The following is a 23,623-nucleotide window of genomic DNA, read 5'->3' as shown; positions in this document are numbered from 1 at the left end:
CTCCATACCCTCTGCTGCAGGCCCTCCTTTTATGAACTAAGAGGAGTACTGGAGTCAGAGAGACTTGGGTTTCAATCCTAGCTCTACTAGCTGTGTGACCTTGGGCAAGTTACCTTCCTTCTCTGAATCTCTGATTCCTCATCTGCAAAATGGAGACAATAAGACCTCCCTCCTGAGTTTATTATGGAGAAAAGGGCCTGGCACAGGGAGTCAGGCATTCAGCAAACATTAACTGTAAAAGGAGATAAAGGAGGAGGAAGGAAAGGCCAGAGCCCAAAGAAAAGGGCAAAAACAACAGTCTTGCTGCCATTTTGGAGTGCTCAGCATACACCAGGCACTGTTCTAAGCACTGTTGTGCACTAACTCTTGAGGTCCTCCCAACCTTCTTAGAAGTAAGGCTATCATCGTCCGCATTGCAGAGGCCACACAGGCACCCAAAGCCTGGGCTCACAATCTGCACACTCTCCTGCCGTTCCCACTGGCTCGTCTGCTGAACCAAAGTATGGCTTTTTCCTCTGGGCCACCACTGGGACCACAGGCTCATCTTCGTGCGCTGCCCGAGAGGGAGTAGCCAAGAGCATTCACTTCTACTGGGTCTGGTCCCTTTCCTTCCTTCCTCCCACCAGCCAGAGGGGTCATGTCACTGCACTCCTCACCCTTCAGTGACTCCCCAGTACCTCGGGGTCATGCCCAAGGCCTTCACCATCTGCCTGCAGCCCTGCAAAACCTCACCACTCCTTTACCCTTCCTTGCAGTACCACCTCTGCGTCCCCAACTCACACACACACACACGCTGGGGAAGCTGGCCTGGGGCAGAGGTGAGCACTTCTTCCTTGTGGCTCCCTGGGGACTGGCTCACCCCTCGTTGCGTTGCCTGAGAGATGGCTATAAGGATAGAGTTGTGTGTCTGACTCCAATGTTAGGCTGGGAACTCCTTGACAAAGGGAATTGTGTCTAGTTCCTCTCTGAACCCTCACACCTAGCACAGAGTAGGGACTAAAAAATGCTGGTGGAAAAAGGACAACCCCATCCCTACGTGTGGGACCCCATGGTAACCAAGAAGAAGAAAATGGGGTACAGGCCCCAGCCCACTAGTCAGCTTTCTCTGAGGCCAATCAGGTGGCAGGCGGGAGACAGAAGCCCCTCTTTTTTTTGCTCGAGGCCACTAGCTGGCTACTGCTGCGCCCTTTTGGCCTGATACCTGGAGATCTGGGGAGGGCAGGAAGAGGGAGGAGGTGCGTCCAGGGCCCGCAGGGCAGAGGATTAAGTCCCATGGATTTGCACCACTGTTCTTCAGTTTCTCTGCACTGCGGGGCTCAGATGGCACAAGAAGACAGATGGTAATCCCCTGTCCAGGCAGGAGCTGCTGGGCGGGGGCAGGTGGGGCTCAGCACATGCCCCACCCCGCTGCCTGCTGCCAACCCCAGCTCTGGAAGATGGTCAGAGAGCTGCCATAGAGGACCTGGAAGGCTGCTTTGTGCTCAGAGATGTTATAATTCTTCAGACAACAGGTCCCACTTCAAGGCCATGAGACCTCACCCAGACACACCTGCCCTTGCTAGGCAGCCCCGCCCAAGCCCGCGTCCCTCGCCAGCAGCCAAGCACCCTTGACCTTACCTCATTGACATCAATCTTGTTCCTCTCCATGTAGTCTCTGTCGTTGACCTGCCCGCCATCCACAAACTCCATCAGAAGGACCCGCTTGGTGGACAGCTCCCAGTAGATTTGGGGGACCTGGAATAGGAAAGGGCAGGTCAGAAGGAGGCAGGAGGCTGGAAGCTGCGGGCAAGGGCTGCAGACGGACACGTGAGCCAGACATCAGCACACGTTCCTCCCAGGAACAGAAGGGAAGGGCCCCCCAGCAGGGATTGGTGGGGAAAGCGGGAGGCAGGCCAAGAGAGAAGGGTAGGCTGTTCCGCCTCCACCAGCGAGGCGCCAGGCCTCCTTTAGTGACCCCCCCTGCTTGGGGACCAGAGAAGGGCTTCCCACCCTCCTCAGTGCCTTCCAGACACAATGAAGAGCCCACACTAAAACTGGGACTTAAGGGAAAATGCATGGAACCTCTCATATCTGAGCCAGAGTTGGTGTTAGAAGCTATTTCTCTCTCACACCAGGCTTATTTCAGGCTCCTCATGTGAATATAAACCCTCTGCCTCAGTTTCTTCACCTGTGCAATGGGTGTTATAATACGTATGAATGATTGAATGAATGAATTTTTGCTGAGTGATAAATTTTTCAGTCATGAAGTCATGAGTTTTCTCATGCCCGTTTCCTACAAGCCTCCTGTGGCAGGCAGTGCTGAAGCCTAACCCAACACCTATTCCCAATCCTCCTCTTCCCCCGAGACAGGGGAAACTAAATACTTTCCCTGCCTGCCTTGCAATAATTATGGCCATGTGACATAGTTCTGGCTTATGAGACATAAGTGGAGGTCTGTTAGGGGGTGTAGGAAGGTTTTTATTTTCTTAATAAAAAGGGATGTTTGTAAATATTGCAACTCTTCTTACCCTTCTCTTCCTACCTTGAGAGTGAATGTGATACCTGGAGCTGCAGCAGCTATCTTATAACCATGAGGAAAAGTCTAAGAAAATCACAGAGATGCCAGCTCTGATACTGTCAACCACTGAGACAATATCAACAGGCAACTGCTACAAGCCTTCTTGCTATGTGAGGAAAATACATCCTTTTTGTTTAAGACACTCTGAATGGAGCTGTCAGTTACCTGCAGACAAATGCATTCCTAACTGATATGCTCTCCAACCCTCTCTGACTCTAAGGACACCCAACAGCCAAAAAGAGAACAGATTTCCCCAGGAGTAGCCAAGAGATTGGGCTGCACCAAGGACTGCTGGGCTGCCATGTGAGTGAGTGACACCTATGAGTCCCACCATGGCCAGGAGGGAGGAATGACCAGGATTTCAGCATGCCATGATTCCCCAACAACTTAATGGGTTTATTCCACTTACAAATGAAGAAGCAAGGGCACCTAATTCAAGTGTTTTGGGGAATAAGAACTTCCCTCATCCCAACCCCCAAAGCTCACCTAGCAGTAAGATAGCAGCCCTCAAGCCAAGAAACCTTTCTTGTTCCTGGTTCTGCTAACAACTGTTGTGTCTGAGTCCAGACACTTAACTCCTCCATGCCTCAGTTTCCCTCATTAGAAAGGAGATTGTTCCTGCTCCATCTCAATAAGGAGCTCTGGGGACAAAAGGTGCCATACATACAAGTGAACACCCTGGGCTCCCTGGAACAAAAGTTCCTACTGAAATCAAGGTGTCATTTTGGTTTGCTCCTTTCCTGCAGTTTTTGCCATTTGAAAATCTAGGCCATTAGAGAAATTTGTGACCCTATGTTACTTTGAACTCAAAATTCAGTCTCGCTTGGCATTTTTCAAAAAATCTCTTTAAAAATATGAGTGCAAGTTTGCTGCTGTTGGTGGTGGCTTCCAAATGAAAGGGACACATTTGGGGGTTAAGTCCTTCCCCTGCTTTGTTTGGGACCCAAGCTTGGCCGTGGGTGCCTGGGGCTCTGGAAACTGGAGGTCAGACCCCGCCTCCATGCCCGCCTGGGGCAACAGGGAAAACAACCAAGAAAGAGCCACAGACCAGAGAGAAAACCCCAAAGCTGGAGACTCCCTGGGCTTGTTAGTCAGGGTCACCGGTGTACTGGGTTCCCCCTCTTCCACCTTTCCCCCCAGTCTCCCCCCAGATGCAACCAACCCAGTCTCCCAATGGAATGTGCGCCTGCTTCAGCTGCTTAGCTCTGAAACAGCAGAGACAGCAAAAAAATGGGAGGCAGAAGGGTCTGTCCTGGGAGCTCAGGGAGGGCTGCAGTTGCCCCTCGATGGATGTAGCATGGAAATGACTGCAAAATGCAAATGCGCCTCCTGCTCAATTACGAGAAACTTGGCTTGACAGGGGACACAAGGTCAAGTGACTCGCCCCTAAATCATCATGTGAGCAGGAGGCTCTGGGGCTGTAAGGTGAAATTTACTTCACCCCAACAGCAATGTTTCACCACCATTCCTTCCTCAGCTTCTTCCATCAAGGAATGGAAAATGAAAGAGAAGATTTTTAAAGAGGCGATAAGAACCACGCTGTCCCCTGCCCAAACAAAAATAAACCCCGAGAGGCTCCTGGCCAGGGTGCCTGCTGACCCCATGGAGGCCATCAGGACCTCTGGGTCTGGCGTCTAAACTCCTCACCACAGAGCTGAGGGCCCACTCCTGTAGGCTCTGCCTGCCCCCATACCAGAGCCAATCCTGACCCCCGGAAGGAGGGCACAGATTATGGAAAGTTCCAGCCCCAAACTCTGGCCTCAGCCTCATTAACTGGCCTTGACCCTGTGCTTCCTCTTTGTTCCTGTGCTTGGTCAGCACACCCGGCTTGTCCGGGCCAGCCCCCGTCATCCAGGGCCACAGTCGTCCCATTAGCCGAGCCCAGTGGAGCAGAGCATAGACCTGAAGGCAGACTGTCAGGCTGGAGCCCCTGCTCTGCCACCTCCAAGCTGTGTGACTTGGGTAAGTTTTATAACCTCTCTGAGTGCCAGTTCCCTAACTGTAAAAGGGTGACGACAGTTACAAGGAAAGCGACGCTCCTTACTTCCTACTAGCATGTGTGAGGTCCTGGAGCTCAACACGGCAGCTGCCGTATGACAGCCACGTAGGATTTCACTGGTTCTGAAACACAACCGGGGCTGAGAGCTAATGCAACAGACAGTTCAGCATAACTCAGATCCGCCCATAAATTATTATAGAGGGAGAAGAGCTCAGAGGTTTAACATGCAGGCTTGGGGCCAGGCTGCCTCTGTCCCTTACCAGGAAACCGTGTAACCTTGGGCAAGTGGCTTCATCTCTCTGGGCCTCAGCTTCCCCGCTGCTGACATGGAGCTAATAATGGCATTTCCCTTGTGGGGCTGTATAAGGATTAAAGAGTAAATATACATAAAGCACTTTAAAAGTGTCTAACACAGCATAGGCATGTAAAAAATATTAACTAACACTAATTATTACACATCAGCGCTTCTTAAGCTTTGAGAGTCTTAGGAAGTTATGGTGTTCCACCAAATGCATGCTCATCTCCTCAGGGTTCGCCCACAGTTTCTGGAGTGTCCCAGGCCCCTTCCCTAGCACTAAAAAGCCCTGGTGTGGCCCCTGCTCAAGAGACAACCCCCCACCAAGCCCCACCTCCACATATACAGATACACCCTCATCCCTTCCAGTCCCAAACCCTGTGGTTGTAAGGCTTCTCCCTCTATCTTGTCCCAGTTGTCCCCACGGTCAGTCACAAACCTCACTGCTTGTCCTGTCCCCTCCCCACAGCATACACACACGCTGATGCCAGATCTACAAATGCCCTGGTCTGACCGTTCGGCCTGGCTGCCCCCTCGCCTTCTCCCCGTCTCCCCGACACATTTGCATTCAGTGCCTGTCTGAGGCTCAGAGATTTATAGCACAGGGCTGAGGTTATTAAACCCCACTGGAAGAGGCCTCACACACCGAGAGGTAAACTCTTTGCTGAGGCTTAATTATGCACAGATGTTGTGATGGGGTGCCAGTGTGCAAAAGCAATCTATCTCCTGTTTTAAGAGCTGAACTGGGTTCGCAACGCAAAATTTGCTTCCCACTTGTTATGTGTTTAGAGAAAATTAATTACTCAGGAGCCTTAATTCTAACATTGTCTTAGGAATGGTGTGCGGGTTTTAGAAGCAGCAGGTCAAATCATTACACTAATTATTTACCCATTTGGCATCCTCGTTTCAAAAATTTGTGTTATTATTATTATTATTACATGTCTTGGTCTGACAGATGCTAGTTGGCCCCAGCCAGGGGACGATTTTGCTGTTTCCATGGGAACAGTGGAGGAGATGGTTCTGCTTGGCGCGGAGGACCACCCCTGCCGGCTAAGAGGCAACAGAATGTCCTTAGACGAGCCTCAGAGTTGAAGTCAGAAAATCCTGTTTGTACCCTAACTCCTCTCCTCTAAGACTACCATCTGTAAAATGGGATGATGATTGTTGGAAGGATTCAGTGTCCTAGTATCGGCATAGTGTTCAGTGCCACAGAAGAAACATTCAGTAAACATTGCCCATCCCTTTGTACAATCAACACGTCTTGGAAGCCCCCTCTGAGCTCCTTATCTGGGTGGAATTAAGTACTTCCTCTTGGGCATCCACAGAAACAAAGATCAGTCTCTGGCATAGTGCTAACCAACCTGTACGATAACAACATGCTGTGTGTTTGTCCCCCACTAGATGGGAAGTCTTCCCAGGCAGGAGCCAACCATCTCTTACTCATCTAGGTACCCTCCAGATCCTAGCACAGCAACAGGCTCAGGAAATGCTCAATAAATGTGGAATAATGGAATGAAAGAAAAGGAATATGTAAGTGGAAGCATAATTCAGACCCCACAGCATTATTCTAATTAGTTAATATTATTACTTGCATTAGAAAGCCAAGTTTTCATTGAACTGGTGGTTTGAAGCTCAAGGCTGGGGCAATGTTACCAGATCATCTGGATTTGCCCAAGCAAGAGGGTCTGTACAAATAATGGCATTTGCCTTGTAGGGCTGTTTAAGGAAAAGCCAGTCAAGCACACTGGGGGCATCTTGACAGACCTGACCCCCAACTCACTCAAAAAGCTGAACTTTGCCAGTGGCTACACCTTCCACCAAATCAGCGTATCAAGACGCCACACTGATCATCACAGTTGTAGGTCTTCCTCCCGTGAACCAAGCTTTAGGACTCTCAGGCAGCTAGGGTAGATGCACCCTCAGTCTCCTCATCTCTATTAATCAATCCAGATAGCAGAAGTACAGTATAAACACAGTCTCTGTTTCTCAGGGTGTCTTCAGAAGCCACGTGGATACTTTAGTCCAGAGCAAGAGACCTTCCAGTCCACATGCTGAGACACCCTCCCCAGGAAAAGCCCCACTTGACTGTTTGCTCCAGAACTAGTACCTGGAGCCCTGGGCCTCCCCCTCCCACATTCTCCAGGCCTCCCCAGTGAAGAGCAAAGGGTTGATCTCTTCCAAGAGTTGAAAGTCAATCTCTCCATGTAGACTACCAGAGGGACCCAACCCCTGCACTGCTGTGATGAAGCGGTACCCCCGGAAAATGAATCCAAGCCCCACCATGGACAAAATGTGTTGGAAGAGCAGTGGCGTGGGCATGCATCTCTCTCACTCCGACCTCCACGGGCCCTGTGGGGAACCTCAGGACAGTCCTCAAAGACCAGCTCCAAGGCCAACTCCTCAGCAGAGCCTTCCCTGCCCTGCTCCCCACAGGAGCCCCTTCTTCTGAATCCTTAGAGCAGGACCTCTCACTGAGCTGGGACTCTGTGTCATTTGATGTTGTTTCCCACAGTAAGTGTCTCCTATCACACCAGCAGTTCTAGTAAATACTTGAAAACACAAATCTGTTCCAATGTGACTGATAAATTAGGGAACAATTTGATCATAACACAAATTTTACATTCACTTATGTGCAGTATCATCTGCGAGAAATACTCAGAAATGCAGAAAACTGCATCCAGCTCATCCACACAGGAATACACAAAGCAGACACACCTCAAACATTACCACGTGTGTTATGGGTTACACTCACCCATAACTGGTGTCACAACTGCTGTCCAATTTCAGATGACCCTCCTTCCACCTCTTCACAGTAACTCCTAAGCAGCCACTCTTCTGATGCCCACTTCCGCAAGCCCGTGTCAAGTAAAGTGGCGTGTGTACTGTGGTCTTATGTATTTCTTAGCCACTTATCATGTGTAAAACTATGCTACCATTTCATTAGGTTCCTATCCGCTTTTATTTTCTGGGTCACTGGTGACATTTTTGAATGTTGTAAGCCTAACCCTATTTTGCCCATAAACCTTGTGGTTTCTGTTGTGCGATTTTGCATACTGTGGAGATTTCTAGGACACATGTGTTGTGTGATAGAGACCTGCATATTCAATGAGCTGATGTAATATAGGTAAAGTTTTAGGAACAGTGCCAGAGTATAGTAGCGTTAGCTATCATCATCACCATCATCAATGTCATCATCCCATGGTTCATGGAGGTGGAAACCATGGCTTACAGGCCCTCAGGAGTGCTCAAGGTCTTGCAATTGTAGGTCATTTAATAAAAAAATATTTGTCCAAAAAGTCAACAATCCCCTTTGCTAATTTGTATCAATAACTTTGCCTTCAAGGGCTTTAATGTGCATCACCAGGGTGACAAATCAGTCACCCTCAGAGAGAAGACTCAGGAAGGAGATGTCCCCGCTCATGTCTTCCAAGGGGGGATGCTCAGGGCTGGGACCAGTTTTCCCCTGCCCTCTTCCTCCCGATCACCAGGGCCCCATGGCCCTGACCTCCTACCTTTAAGAAGTCAAAGTGCTTGAGCATTTGGGCCACTTTCTCGGCGTTCCTCCCCTCGTTGAGGAAATCCAGCTCCAAAGGCAGGTTCTTCTTGGCTTCATCCACCAACCACATGAACTCAAACTCTGGAAATAGCTGCTTCACAGCCAGGACGAGCACCTAAAACCCATCAAGCACCCCATCAGTCTGTCCATGGCCCCCACCAAGGGAGGTACATTCTCTGTCCTCCTGCCTGGGTCTGGGCGTTGACAAGTCCCCAGGCCGCCCCTGGAGTAAGGGTGGGTGGGGAAACGGCTCCCCTGGGGCCCATCTCTGTAGACCAAACCCAAGATTATGAAAGCCCAACAGCCGCGAGCAGAAGCCGCCACCACCATTTACTGAGCATTCCCCACTTGCCCAGCACTGGGTAAGCACTATTACCTGCCTTATTCCTCCATTTATTCTTCACAGTGTCTCTGGGAGGTACACACCCTTATCATCTGCATTTTACAGATTAAGAAAGTTGAGGCTCTGAGAGGCTATGTGATTTTCCTGAATTTGCCCAGCAAGGAAGCAGAGCCAGAATTCCCCTTGGGTCTACCCGGCCCCAAAACCCTTGTGCTTAAGCACGTTGCTGAATTGCTGCCTTTGCTTCTCCCAGATTTGTGCTTCGTGGTCCTGTTTATAAAGGGCTGGGAGGGGGCAGCAGCTACATTTTATTTATTTCTTAGGCTGAGTGGTTGGTACCTGAGCATTTATATTATTCTCTATGCTTTTTGTATTGAATACATCTAAAATATTTCATGATAAAAAATCAAATTGGAATAAGAAACCAAGGTTGGATAAGACAAAAGGAGTAAGAGATAAGGGATTTGACCACTTGGGTAAAAAGCTTGGATTTTTGGAAATCTGGGCCCACTGTGCACTCTTGAGTCAGGACATGATGAAAGAGTGAGTTTCAGAAGACTTACCTGGCATTTCAGTTGTCAGTTTAATTATGTGAAACAAACATCACTGGCAGAGAACAAGAGCCCAGAGACATCTGCAGAGCACACCACTGCCCCTCCGTGGGCAGGGACTCAGTTCTGAGGCTACCCCACCACTGGAGCTCTGGATTTGAGATGGTCTCACAAGTTCACAGACTACAGCACTGTAGTGGGTAAGCAAGGGTGATGCCAGGGACATGGGGGATGTTCCAGCATTGGGGCGGTGGGGGGTGGGGAGAGGGAGGGATGCAGAAGGCACCTCTCCTGTTCTTCTATAAGCCCTCCTGTTGGTGTTCAAAGTCGGGTCTGGGGAGAACCACTGACAGATCCTCCCAGTAATTCTTGGTATAGATTATGGTTCAAGTTCTCTGAGAATCCCCATCTCTAGCCCTGGCTAGAGCAGAAAGATAAGGAACAAGAACTAAAGAACCATGGGCTTATTGGTACCAAGAGACCTTCCCCATCTGTTATGGACTTAATGCTTATGTAGCCCCCAAATTCATATGTTAAGCCCTAACCTCAGGGTGATGGTGTTTGGAGGTGGGGCCTTTGGGAAGTAATTGGGTCTAGATGAGCTCATGAAAGTAGGGCCCCTGTGACAAGATTAGTGTCCTTATAAGAAGAGAAAGAGAGACCAGAGCTCTCCGCTTCTTCACCAGGTGAGGACACAGGGAGAAGGCAGCCATCTGTCTACAAGCCAGGAAGAGGCTCCTACCAGGAACCGAATCAGCTGGCACCTTGATCTTAGACTTCCCAGCCTCTAGAACTGTGAGAAATAAGTGTCTGTCATTTACGCCTCCCAGTCTATGGTATTTTGTTATGGCAGCCTGAGCTGACCAAGACACCACCCAGTCTATCCAGAAGGCCTTACTGAGCCCCAGCTATGAGCCTTGTCTCATGTTTCTGTTTGCCCTGGTCTATGATATGATGTCCAACACTGTACTAGGCACATGCAGCACAAAGAAATAAATCTAAAGTAGGGCCATTAACTACAAGGCATTTCACAGCTTTGTTTTTAAATCCTATGTCCAAGGCAATGTACCAGACGCCATTCTAAAAGAATCATCACACAGGGTTATTATACTCAATTTCTCTCAAACCCTTTTTAATTACATTCGGCTGCAGTCTAATTTCCTTTAAGTCTTGTCTAGTCTTTCAGGGGCTAGACCTGTGACCTTATGATAATCGATTTAGTTTATGTTTTGTTTCTGTTTCCATCACACGAAACAAGAAGGAAGAGGTGGCAACAGTGAGGCCCAGGCCGCATGTGTCAGAGCCGGGAGTCCCGTCTCGTCACCGTGCCCTCAGATGGCCCTCAGCTGTCACCAAAGGGGAGGCAGAGCTGGTGCACAGGAAACAGAAGCACCTGCCCGGCCCAGGCCAAGGGCACACCTGTCATCCAAGGCCCCTGAATTCCAATCTCTGGGCTCTGAGTTCAAGCAAGAACACTCTTGGGTGTTTTGCTCCAACCTAGATTCCAGAGCTTCTCACCCAGGAGGGACAAGGAAGGAGCCACAGTGAGTCTCACTCATTTGTTCAGTCAAAATGTACTGATTACCTTCTTGGTAATGACTTTGGACCAGACGTAGGTATACACAGAGACCCACATGTAGCCCAGTGGAGTCTATACCAGGAGATGAGGCTTCTGGCCACACAATAACTCCTCATCATTTGTATGGTCACTGTTATTTGTGAAATTTTTAATTATCATTAATATCCAAACAGCACTGAAAGGCACTTTAAAGACTCTTCTGTTACTAATCAATTATGTGATTAGTCATTACTAGTACTATTGATTATTATTAATACTTAATGTCATGAATCATAAAAGCAGCCAAAGACTTTATTGATTGATATTAATTGCTAATAACTAATTAGTAAACTAATTCATAACCCAAAAAACTTTGCACTACTCATAAAACCAGTCTCAAAAGCATTCTGTGGTGGTTGGCCTGTCACTTCCTTGGTTACTTTAAAATGAGAAGGTCTGTTTGAATGGAAGTCAGGGGTTCTTAGCTTTATAGGACACCATCTCCTTTATAGGAAGTCACCAATTTGAAATTTTGATGCCAGCTATGAAGCCCAGAAAATGTAAATACTCCCATAATTTTGTACATAATTCAGGGGGGTTATCAACCCCTTGAACTTCACAGTGGGTGGGGAGAGGGGTCAGGTTAAAAGTTGCCTGGTCCAAGTCTAAAATGGTTTGGGCTGCTGTCACTTTAGACTTTTCTTGGCTTGGGAAAATAAAATAAAACTCCTCAGTTTCACCTTCTGTTTTTATTCAATTCCCTTCTTAAGAGCCTGCCCTAAGTAGATTCAAGTTTTTCTTTTTTGACAACAGATGCAACCAACGAAAACAAAACAGGTGTTGTTATCAATTTGACTTTTTGATTTTTCTCCCAAATTTATCTTCTCCATAAAATTCTTCCAGCAGCCAATTTTCCACCAGTGCCTAGCACATACTCAATAACCAGCAGATGTTTACTGAATATTCACATGAATGAATGAGTGAATGAATAAATGAACATTCCAGAAGGTTTGCCCTCTCCCCAGAAATAATTATATGTTCACATGTGCATTACCCAAATGCATTAAGTTTTTATGCCTCTAAGATTTTGGTGGAGAAAGGACTACCTCTGAATTTTGGGGAACCACAGTTTTAAGATGCCTGAGAATCTTCTACTTGATTTGGAGTCTTGTTAATCAATCAAGGTATATTCAACAATTAATACTTCCTTCAAGGTAGAATAATGAAATCATTCTCCTATAGGGCTATTGGCTCACAGTAGGAAAAATAAATTATGAGCCACACAGAAATGTAATGGAAAAATTGAGAGTCACATAAAAGTTTGAAAACTAGTGACTGCTATTTATAATAGCAAAAAAAAAAAAAAAAAAAAAGGGAATTATCATTATCCAGGCATAGGCACTGCGCTATGAGGCACTTTATATACATGCTCTCATTTCTTCCTCTTCTTGCCCATTTCACAGAGAAGGGAATCAGATCCAAGAGGTTAAAGCATTTCTCAAGGTCACATAGCTTTTAATTTCAAATGCAGGACTTGGACCCACGTGTTGGTTTGTTTTTTTTTTCACTTCTTTCTTTATGCAGCCCTGTCTCAGGCAATACAATACAGGACAATACAATAGGAAGCTTGAGATAAGGCATAAAAAGAGCTTTGTAAACTGTAAAATGCAACTGAAATTCGAGATACTGCTATCAAGTTATTATATATTATAAAAGAAATAATGTTCTATGGAAAAACAGGACACTAAATAGAAGGCCTACCCGGATCTGAACTGGTAAAAATGGATGTTCGACAAGGATCGAAAATCAGTTCAGAGTGATGTAAATAGCTTACCATTCATGGGGTTTATCTTTGTTCTGATAAGTTATTAAAGTGCATACTTTTTAGAAAGCAGAATTACAGGGTGAAGAGAAGTTTCCATGGGATGGTCTACATCTCTGGGGCTTTTAAAAATGTATTTTAAAAAAATAAAATCAGCTGTTGGATTCTGTGCCAACACAAACATTACCTAGCCACCCACTGCTCAATCAACACATTCAGAAAAGAAACAAGATGACAGACAGCATGCATTGAAAATGTTGTTCAAAAAAAATCAAAAACATAACTGTCACAGGTCTTTACTTTTAGAGTCCCTTGGTATGGGCTGGATGACATCAAATGGTGGATGGGATTCTGGTGCTCAGATCAGAGAGTTCTACCCTAATGCTGCAGAGCACCTTGGGGACAGGTGGTACATGAAGGGCAGGGTGCCTGGCCATGAGTTAGATTCTTTAGGGGGTGATAGAGCACGGGGGTGTTCATCATCAATTTCAGAAGCTTAAGAGATAACAGGGAGTGATACAGGATAGTGCTATTGGGACCTGGGAATGATGGTCTTATTACTGCCTCATGGGTCAACTGAGTCCTATCCTGTTCTCAAACAGTGAGCGTGGCAGTGAGACCCGGCCTGCTAAGCTCCCTGCTATCGTGGGCAGGCAAGAACTGCTGCAAAGCCAGCCCGCCAGCAGACAGACTCTGCCTTGTCAGTTCTCCCCTTGCTGCTGAATCACTGTTCCAATCTCTGGGCCCAATTAGTCTGGCTCTGGACAGCCACTCAAATCAATAAGAGTCACTGGCCGTGCATCTAGAAGTAGAGTTGCCCCAACTATTAAAGGGACAATATCAGGTGATAATGACAAAGCTGAAAACACCCTTGGCTGTGCCTTTCTCTTTTGTGCAAAGTCACCGACACCATAAGGTTCATCACCATTTACTGAGGGTCAGTCTCTGTTTCTCTAGCACTGGTCAACAGCTATCACCGAGACCATCCCCTTCCCCAAGAGGAGGAGACACAAAACACCAGGGTGGCACGTGCTATTGGGTGCCAACTTCCTGGCTAACAGAACCTCAATTTTCTGCATCTTTCTTGTCCTTCAAGGAAGGCAGGCCTTAGCCTGAGAAGGCAAATCATGATTGGTCTAAGCCAATCAAAGTGGTCCCAATCCTCTTGCCAAGACTGATTCAGGCTTGGGGATGTGGGCCTGCTTCTGGCCAATGAAAACTGAAAGGAATTCTATTAAGGGGCTACTTTTTAATATGAGGGAAGAAACAGGCCCTCTCTAGCATCTGGACGTCATCTACTTGTAATAGCAGGAACCCCGCAGCTGTTTTGCAGCTATGAGGGGCACTACCTTAGAAGGACACGCCAGGAAGCTGAGCTGGCAGAGTGGAAGACATAAAGAACGTAGGTCCTTAAAAACCACAAAGAAGTGATAGATTAGTCAACCTTGAAACAGCTGACCCTACTTCCAGATGTCTTGTAATGTAAGATAATATAGGTTACTATTATTTATACCACTTTTAGTTGGATTTCCTGATACATGCAGTTAAAAGCATACTAACTGATATAGCTAGTAGCCCCCACCTCCTTATTCTCAAAAGTCTCATTCTTGCAAACCTCTATCCTCACAGCAGATATGTGTTTGGATTTACAAGCCCACTTCTTAAACTGCAAATATCCAGAGGTTAAGCCTATTAGCCACTCTCTCCTTAGTATGAACTACTTTAATCAGATTTTCTTCCTCTCAAGAACAGGCTGTGATCAATCACAGGGTTGGAGATGAGAGAGAGACAATAGTGGGCAGTGGGAGAGAAGCATGAGGACACACAATACCTGGAATTGGCATGAAAAGAAACACCAGAAGGCTCTGCAGAAAAGTAGCTTTGCCTCCCCTCTGTCTCTAAGTTTCTGGTGGGTATGATAGCCCTAATGCCTCCTAGAAATCATTTTTTTCCTACCAAGCGCACTGGAGCACGTGTCATTCCTAAAATCAAGGCACCATTTAGGTCTGGACTTGGGAAAAAAATAGTAATACTCATTTCAAATATAAAACAAAATGAGCTTTCCAGTTGGCACCTCTTAGTTGTAAAGCAGAGAAGGGTGACCAGATGGGACTTTTTCCCACCAGAGGCCAAGCCCAGTGACAAGGCAGTACCACTCTGTGCTGCTGCTAACGCTGACGGTCCATGGAGGTGGTGACCTCAGGCCTCATTTCCAGCTTCTCTCCTGAAGGCTGTGAGTGCGGCTCTCTGATCTGCCTCGCGATCCCAGCCCCAGCCACTGCGAAGGAGCCACTCTGTGCTCTGCACATAGTCACAGGGCTGGTAATTTCCACGAAAAGCATCTGATGCTTATCTCAGGGAGGAAGATGCCAAATTTTTATCACTGCTATTATTGATATTGACCTTACGGCCACCATTACTTAGGGAGCAGTGAGGCTCTGAGCAGAGAAAAGAGAGAAAAGATGTCAGCTGTCCTCCCAGCCCCAGTGGGTCTGCCGGCACCACCGGGCAGAGACAGGTTCCCAGCTAATGCAGGCATGGCTGCTGGGTCCCAGGACACCCAGGGATCCTCCAAGACTCACACTGCACTTGCATCTATGGCTGTTCCATAGCTACTGACTGATGCTTCAGAAAACTAAGGTTTCCAGGTGGCTGCCCAATGCCACTCGGCAACCCCGCTCCCGAGTCCCGGTCAGCTCCCTTTTCCACTGCACTCAGCAATATTCCAAACCTTCATTTCCCCGCTCAAGCCTCCATGCCACCTCCTACCCCCTCTTTCTCAACAGATGGTCTTACCTCCTACTTCAGAGAAAAAATAGAGGCTAACAGGCTGGTACAACTCAGCTGTCCACTTTCCCCACCTTCCCCCTCTGCCCCACTCACTCATCTGTACCCAGCCTTACTACCTTCCTCTAGCCTCAAACAAAGGCTGCCAAAGCCTAACGTTTCCACCTGTGTCCTTGGAGCCCAATCCCTCCAGGCTCCTCCTAAACCAGATTTATCTTCTCTCTCCTAAATCTCCAAGTCCCCAACTCCGCTGCCGCTTCCCCATCAGCTACAGCCTGCCCCAGGTCCCCACCGCTAATCCTGTGCTCTGCTCTAACCACTACGCTCACCCTCCCCCACCATCCATGGCTAAACATGAAAAGAGTAGTCTACATTAACCGTCTCTGCTCCCTGAGGCCTCAATTCTCTTCCACCCCGCTCACCCCACTCTCCCTCCTCTTCCCAAGAACTCTAAGTCGCCAAATCCAAAATACTCTTTTCAGAGCTTTACAAATTTATATTGCATATGACAACATGAAGTAATTCTGACAGACTATATTTTCCAAAATGGCTGCAACAATACCTCCCACTCTAATGCTCTTCTGGAACCGTGCCACTCCCCCATCAAGAGGTAGAGTCTATTTCCCTGCCTCTTAAACCAAGGGGGACTTTGTGACTCTTGCTCTTACCAATAAAGTAAGGAAGAAGTAACCTGTGTGACTGCCACGGCTAGGTCATAAAACTATGATGTGCTTTCAGCCTTATTCTCTTGGGACACTCCCTCTTAGAACCCAGCCACCATGCTGTGAGGAAGCCCAACCAGCCTTGGAGAGGCCTTGGTGAGGATCTAAGGCCCTGACCCACAGCTCCCAGCCAACAGCCAGAACCAACTTGCCAGCCGTGTGAGTGGGTCCTCCTGTTGCAGTTAAGCCACCGCAGCTGGCGCCACATAAAACAGAGATGAGTCTCTCTACCACACCCTGCCCAGATTGCAGAGTCATGAGCAAAATACACGACTGGTGTTTTAAGCCACTACGTTTTGAGGTGCTTCATCACGCAGACTAGTGGCTGTATCAGTTGGGATGCTAGATAACTGACAGTGCTCTCTTCTTTACGTTGTTTTCATTGGATGTAGCTGCTCAGTCCTGGTTCTCCTCTAATCCCTCTGACCATGCCCTCTTAGTTCCCTCAGGAACTCATCCTCCTGGGCACACTCCCCAGAAGATGCTTCTCACCGTTCTTTCTTTGCCCCCTCCTTTTATTTTTACTCTATATAGCTTTTCTAAGTCATCTCAGCTACTGCCCCAGATTCAGCTCCCATGAGTCTCCTTGCTGACAAATCCACAATCTGTATTTCCAGCCTGAATTGCAGACCGACAGAGATATCCTGATCTAAAACTACTGATGGCAATGTCTTACAGAACATAGTTGCTCTATCACCCAATCCACTTGCTCTGACATCCAGCCCACCCCCTTAATCTCATAAGAAACTACATTCCCCAGGCTCCCTTGCCAACCGGCTTCCAGCTAGGTTTGGTGGAATACGGGGGGTGGGCGGGGGGGAACAGGAGGAGGTGAAACACCCACTGCCTCAAACAGCATCTGTGGCTCCAACCCCAGGTGACAGGCCCGAGGTCTGTGATCCACTCCCCTCAGGTGGCCCCAGCACCTGGGCTCCAGGGAACCACCTCTTCTCCTTGTCCCTCCACCTGGAAGGTGGCAGTGGCTTGCTGCTATTGGTGACTATCTCACCATTCCACTTGGCTTCTCAGCAATTCCATCCCCTGTGAACCCCATGTTCTGTTTTAAATTCCCTCTGAAATACCTAGAGCAAGTTCTTTTTTCCCCCAACCGAATCCCGACTGATACACATCGTTAAAGGCACCTAAATTTAATCATTTAAGCCAGAAACTTACAATTTGTTTTCATTTTCATTCATACCAGTATTTTCCCCCACCCCACGTAAAGCTGGTCACAAAGTCCTGACAATTCCACCCTGTGAATCCATGCCTCTCCTCCACCCCCATTACACTGCCTTGGTTCACATCATCATTTCTCTCTCAGACCAAGGCTGCAGCCCCTCAATTAGTCTCCCTGGCTACAGTCTTTCTGCCTTCCAATACATCCTCCAGACTGTCAACAGACTTTTATTTCTAAGGCACATCTGATCACGACACTCCCCTGATTAAAATTCTTAAATGGTTCCCCACTGACTACAGAAGAAAATCAGATCTGCTCGGTTCCACAGTAAATACGTACTTACTATGTATACCATTCTGCGCCTGAGCCTGGAATACGAGGCCCTTCATGTTCTGTCCTGCCTACCTTCCCAGCCTCATCTGCACCCACGCCCAGCTCGTTCCATCTGAACCAGCTGAAGCTCTCCAAGCACACCCTGCTCCCCTAAGACTCAGGGCCTTCGCACAGGCTGGGTCATCCTTCTCCTGCCCAGCTGTCTCGTGGGTGCCTTGGTGAAGCTCCCCTGATGCCCCCAACAGTCCAGGCACAGGGCTCCACGGCACTCCGCAAACACCCCTTTGACGGAGCTCATAGTCAAGGGCTGTTTTGTGTACAAGCCTGTCTGCTCCACTAAATGGGGAGCTCCCCTGAAGATGAAGATGCAGGTCACTCACTCTTGTGTCCTATGTACGTGTTAAGTTTGGTCAAAGTGAGCTGAAAGAATAAACTACGTGTCCAAAGTGAGGAAAGGGAACCAAGGAAAGGGAAAGAGAAAAGGAAGGAGCGGGACAAGCTGGCAGGGCAGGCAGACTGCTGACCTCCACTGGGGGTGCTGGCCACCGCCCAAGCCCTGGCCGCTCACCCTTTTTCCTTGCTCCAGGCATGGAGCTAGAAAAGTCCAGAGGCACAGTCCCCACTACAGCTGTCCCAGGGCCATTTTAGGGCATACACGTTTTGTTCATTCAAAACAAAATATCAGGGAAGCAAATGTGCAACCTGCATAAATATTTCTATGTGATCTGCCTGTCATTTCCATATCCCCTGATTGACCACATGCTCCCTTTTGTTATAATTTAACAAATTAGGAAGTAACTTTTTCTACCCCCAAGGAAATCACCTGTGGGTCATCTCATTTCTACAATATCCCCCTGAGGTCTCCTTGGCCCCGGCAGCTGCCCACCGTGTTCTGAGACCACCCACAGACAGTTCCCAGGAATGAATCAAAAATCAAGCAACCTTGCCATGGGTCACCTGGTCACAGCGCTGTCATGACACCTTTGTGGTCTCAAGCTCTCCTCTTTCACTCTGCTGCTCAAGGGGCCACACTCCAAACTATAGGCCTTGAACCAGTTTCACTGGGACTGCCTGGATCCCAGGGAAATGTAGAATGAGTATGAAGGAAGGGGAAGGTGGAAGGCTCTCACCTCCATCAGAAGAATGTCCTTTGAGCTCTGAGCCTGCACCTTTGGGTGCTGGACCTTCACGGCCACCGTCCGCCCATCATGCAGCACTGCCTTGTGGACCTGGGCCAGGGAGGCAGCTCCCAGAGGGGTGTCGTCAAAGCTCATGAACAAATCATGAATCTGTCAAGAGTGGAGAGAGAAAAGAGCAATTAAGATGACTCGATTCAGTGAGAGGGGCCAGGAGGATGGGCCAGGGCCAGCACTGCCCAGTGCCCCCAAGACAGATTTTCTCCTCTATCAATTGCTTTGCCTGGGCCCTTTACTGCCATGGAAATTCACACCAGCCACGTGCAGGGAGTGAGACAGAAAACATACGTGGAGGGTGGGTCTCATACCTGTGCATGGGTACCCTGAGCACCTCTATTTAAAGCCAAAAAAGCGCCATCTCGAGTGTTCAGAACCGTGCATCATCCACCCATTTAATTACCCACCATTGTGTCTCCGAGGCTCTCACATATGGATATGATCAAAAGTTAACAGAACCTGGGCCCAGGGCAGCCCAAACCCGGGGATCAGATGGAAGATGTTCCAACCCCGCCAATCTGGAAAGCTCAAGGAAGCCCAGGCTAGAGGCTCCAAACCCAACAGCTACCACTTGTTGCTGCCTGAGCCTCAACGTGGGTCCCCAAGTCCACTCTTGACCCAGCCACCTGGCAGAGATCTCTGCACACCAGAGCCCTGCTTTTGGTCTTCATGTGTGATGCCACCCCAAGTACCTTGGGCAGATCCCTGCCCCTTCTGTGACTCACTTTCTCTATGAAATGGAACATATACCCCTTACTCTTCCATCTTCTCTTCCCTTCTTCCTTCCCTCCTTCCCTCTTAGAAATGCCATTCCAGCTCTCCTGAAGGAAAAAGTCTGTCTGACTTGAGTGGTCAGATAAATGGTCCAGATATGAATATTCTACCAGATGGGAAGGAGGGTCCCAAAAGCCTTTTGCAAAATTGTCCAGGTCTGAAATTCCCATCCCCTCCATTTCTTGAATTCCCTGTATAGCCTCACAACTCTGGAAAGGCCACACATTCACACACACACACACACACACACACACACACGCAAATGTGTATATGTACGCCACATGCCTCCCCTCCTCCTCACGCCGCCCAGGCTCTCACGCTGAGGTCCACTCAGTCCGTGCCCCTGCTGCCTGTCTTTGTCCCCCTCCTGCAGCAGCCACTCCATCCTACCCCTCAGCCCCTCTCCTCTCCTTGGACTTCAGAGGTCACACGACCCACGGCCACCACCCCATCCCTTTGTTTGCTGGGTTGCACCATCACTTTGCTAATCTCATCTCATAAATCACTCCCTCCAGTCCTGTCATCATTTTGGTGGCTTTCACTAACTCCATGCCATTTATCAACATCCTGCAGGGGCCAAAGGTCCAGGCAACACGGGAGGGGCCTACCCTTTTCTGTCACAGGAGATGGGTACAGATTGGCTTCCCGTCCCCCTTCTTCCTTATTGGGTTTTTATTTGTACCCCTCCTATTGCCCCCTTCCCCAACTTGCCTTTTTCCCTCCCTCGTGAGTTCTGGGCTCCCTAAGGGCCAGATTCTTCCCACATCATCCCCCTGAATCACCCTGGGTGTCTCCACACAAGAACGCTTTATCCTGGACCTGGGCTTAGACTAAGAACGAAAGGGCCATCAGCCCTATAGCGCGTTAGAACATCAGCTCCAAATAGGCAGCAATTTTTTTCTGTTTTGTTCGCTGCTGACTTCCCTACACTTAGAACAGGACTGGAACTAGTCAGTGCCAAACAAATATTTGTTGAAGGACTGAATCCACTATTCTTTCTATTGGAGAGGGATTGTATCAGCTCTTTCCTCCTTTTGAAATGGCTGGACCATCCTGCTCCCACACTGCTACTATTCCAAAGGCCTCAAACATAAAAGCACATGTCACGAGTGGGATTTACCTAGGTGGACTCCACCTGTTACTCCAGAGTGGGGTGAGACCCTGGCCTGATCAACCAGAACCCCGGGTACCTCAGGCCACACTGATTACATCAGCGATTGACACGTGACCCAACTGGTCCAATCAGACTCAACTGTTTTACTTTTGCTTGAACTGTAGAAGCGCTTTTCTTTCTTTCTGCTCAACTTGAAGCTGAATATTGAACTTGAAGCCTGGAGCTACCAGGGGTCACACAGTAGCAACAAAGAGGAAAGCAGAGCCAAGAGAGAGAGTGAATCCTGGTCACAATGGCTGAGCCCCTGGGTCTAGCCGTGCCTGGATGCCCACCCTATAATATCTTTTTTTGCTGAAGGTAGTTTGAGTTGTTTTCCATCACACACAACTGAAGGGGCTCTGACTGACGCAGTGTGTTCTCAGGCCCCAGCAGGGATAGATGAAAGAAACCTGGGCATGGTGCCCGGTACCCCCAAGAGACCAGTACGTGAGAGTTCCATTTCCTCCCAACCCTCTTGCTGGGACTGGGATCCAGGAACCGAAGGGAGATGGAACTTCAGCAACATTCCTCTCCGTTACATAATGAGATCAACACCACTTCCTTGGAAAGCCTCTGGTGATTCCTGAAGGAGCACCAAGGAGAATGTTTTCTGTAGAAAAGCTGTGAACTCAGACCCTCACCTCTGGCAGCTAGGATGGGCGAGGGGACCTGGGGGTCATCTGACCCCACTCCCACCCCAAGCCTCTGCCTGGCTCCCTGGGAACACTTGCTCGTTCTCTGAGAAGGACAACCAGTCTTCAAATCAGAGTCATTGCAGGGACGCTGCAGAGTCACTGCAACTGAAGAGTGACATGGCATCACTAGGGCTGTGTGGCAGGAACAGCTGCCAGGAGCGCTGCAGGGGGCGGGGGGCGGGTGCAGGGGGAGGAACGCGCCAAGGCAAGCATATCCCAATCTTCAGGGTAAGAGGAAGACTGGTCCCCCATATCCCCAGGGAATGGGGAGGGGGGCCTCCCACAGTTCCCTGCTCCCACCAGGGGTCAGGGGGGTCCCAAGATACCACCAAAGCCCAGGTGCCCATTCAGCACCCTGCACAAGGCCCAGCTGTAAGGACTTGCCCAAATCCTCAATTTGACCAGTGGAAGCAAAGAGGCATGGCAAGTGAGGATGCACTACTCACTCGGCCCAGGGAACCTGTTGGGCAGATATCCCGCCCACCCCACCCCACCCATGCACGCCCACCACCTCCGGGGTGCCCCTGCAGCCATCCTCTTCCCCTTTATCAGTAAGCACGTCAGACACCCACACCCTCCTGTGCTTACACACACTCACACACAACACACACACACAATTATTGATTGCTAGTGAATGTTCCTAGCCGGCTTATAAAAAACCGTAATTAAAGATTGGGGCTACAGGCTGTAATTAAATATGAATAAAGTATCTCTAAATGGAACCTTGATTCAAAGTGTTCGCTGGAAGTACTTTATGCTGATAGAGAGTAAGGAAAAATAGACCCTGTCCCGAAAGCAGAATTTTACCCCTCGTGCAGCTGAAACAAACGTCACCCCCCTCCAATCAGGCCTCATCCCCCAGACCTTTAGCAGAAAACCATTAGCAGAAACAAACTGCAGCATTTGCAGCAATTAGATTCAAGCAGGGCCCTCAGCTGCCTCCAGTCACTCGCAGAAACCTCTCTCCCCTTCTAAGGCTTTCTTTCCCCTGTTCTTTTTTTTCTCCCTCTGGGTCTGGCGGCAAAATCAATTAACTAAAACAACTACATTTTAAAATGACGTTATGTGCTTTTTAATTACTGTCAGCCCATGATTCAAATATGTCGATGTCCCTGTCTGGAAAAGGAAAAATAATCAGGGAAAATATTTTGTATGGTGTGTGTGGGGGGGGGGGGGGGGGGTGGTGTGGGTGTGTGTGTGTGTGTGTGTGTGTGTTATCAGGTTAAGACTTCAGCACGTCTATATGAGATGACGGATGTTAACTAAATTTACTGCAGTAATCATTTCACAATATATGTAAGTCAAACCATCACGTTGTACACCTTAAACTAATACAGTGATGGATGTCAATTATACCTCAATAAAACAGGAAGAAAAAAAAATGTCAGCAGACTGCCTTCAGCTGGGGTCCAAGAATCAAGAGACCACGTGACATGATGCCCTAGTACTGGGCAGAGTGAGAGACCCTCCAGAAAATCAACCAGGAGGATTCCCATAAAGCCAGGTTACCAGGCAATGTTTCCAAAATGCCACATTAAGCAGCCAAGCACTGGCCAGGTCCTCATTCAGCCCAAAATAAGGAGGCAGGAAGTCAGGATCTTCTAGAGAAGCCTCAATATGACCCCTGGGGGGAGTTTCACTTGGGTCTCTTAGCCAGCCCCACCAGAGCCTGCAGCCCAGGCAGCCCCAGCCTCATGGGGACTGGCCCATCAGTCACAAGATGGGGGATGTCCCAGATTTTCCAAGATGGTCCAATTTCAAATACTCTATCCTGTTGTCCCCATACTCATTCACATCAGACATATTCTGGATTCAGAAACTATATCACCAAAAGATAACGCTAACAAATCCAGCAAACCCTGAACTGGCCAGCTCCGGATGAAGACAGAAGCAAATCCAGGCCTTGATGCCAAGGCCTGGCAGTTCCCACTTAGGAGCCAGGAAGACTGCCCAGGGCACCTGAGCAGGTTACCATGGCATCAGCAGCAAACAACATCTGGCTCTCAAGGTCTTGAGATGGCCCACCCCACACCTGGCTGGGTGCCAGCAGCCATCCACTGCTGCCTGATGGGGAGAAGGACAAGTCCCGGTGCTAATGGAGTGGCTGG

General features: G+C 48.6%; 1 protein-coding gene across 4 annotated transcripts in view; it reads right to left on the bottom strand.

Annotated features, from left to right (window-relative positions):
* Positions 1-23,623, bottom strand: part of ADCK1 (aarF domain containing kinase 1) — a 109,587-nt gene that overhangs the window by 20,389 nt on the left and 65,575 nt on the right. For all 4 annotated transcript variants that reach the window (XM_061182757.1, XM_061182761.1, XM_061182760.1 and 1 more), the window contains 3 exons: positions 18,831-18,989; positions 8,364-8,522; positions 1,618-1,734 (listed from right to left, as the gene is read on the bottom strand). In XM_061182757.1, coding sequence (XP_061038740.1) covers positions 1,618-1,734; positions 8,364-8,522; positions 18,831-18,989 — 435 coding nt within the window. The remainder of the gene's footprint in view (positions 1-1,617; positions 1,735-8,363; positions 8,523-18,830; positions 18,990-23,623) is intronic.

The sequence above is a fragment of the Eubalaena glacialis genome, chromosome 2, assembly GCF_028564815.1.
Source record: "Eubalaena glacialis isolate mEubGla1 chromosome 2, mEubGla1.1.hap2.+ XY, whole genome shotgun sequence".
Taxonomy (NCBI): Eukaryota; Metazoa; Chordata; class Mammalia; order Artiodactyla; family Balaenidae; genus Eubalaena; species Eubalaena glacialis.
This window is presented reverse-complemented; position numbering and strand designations above follow the sequence as displayed.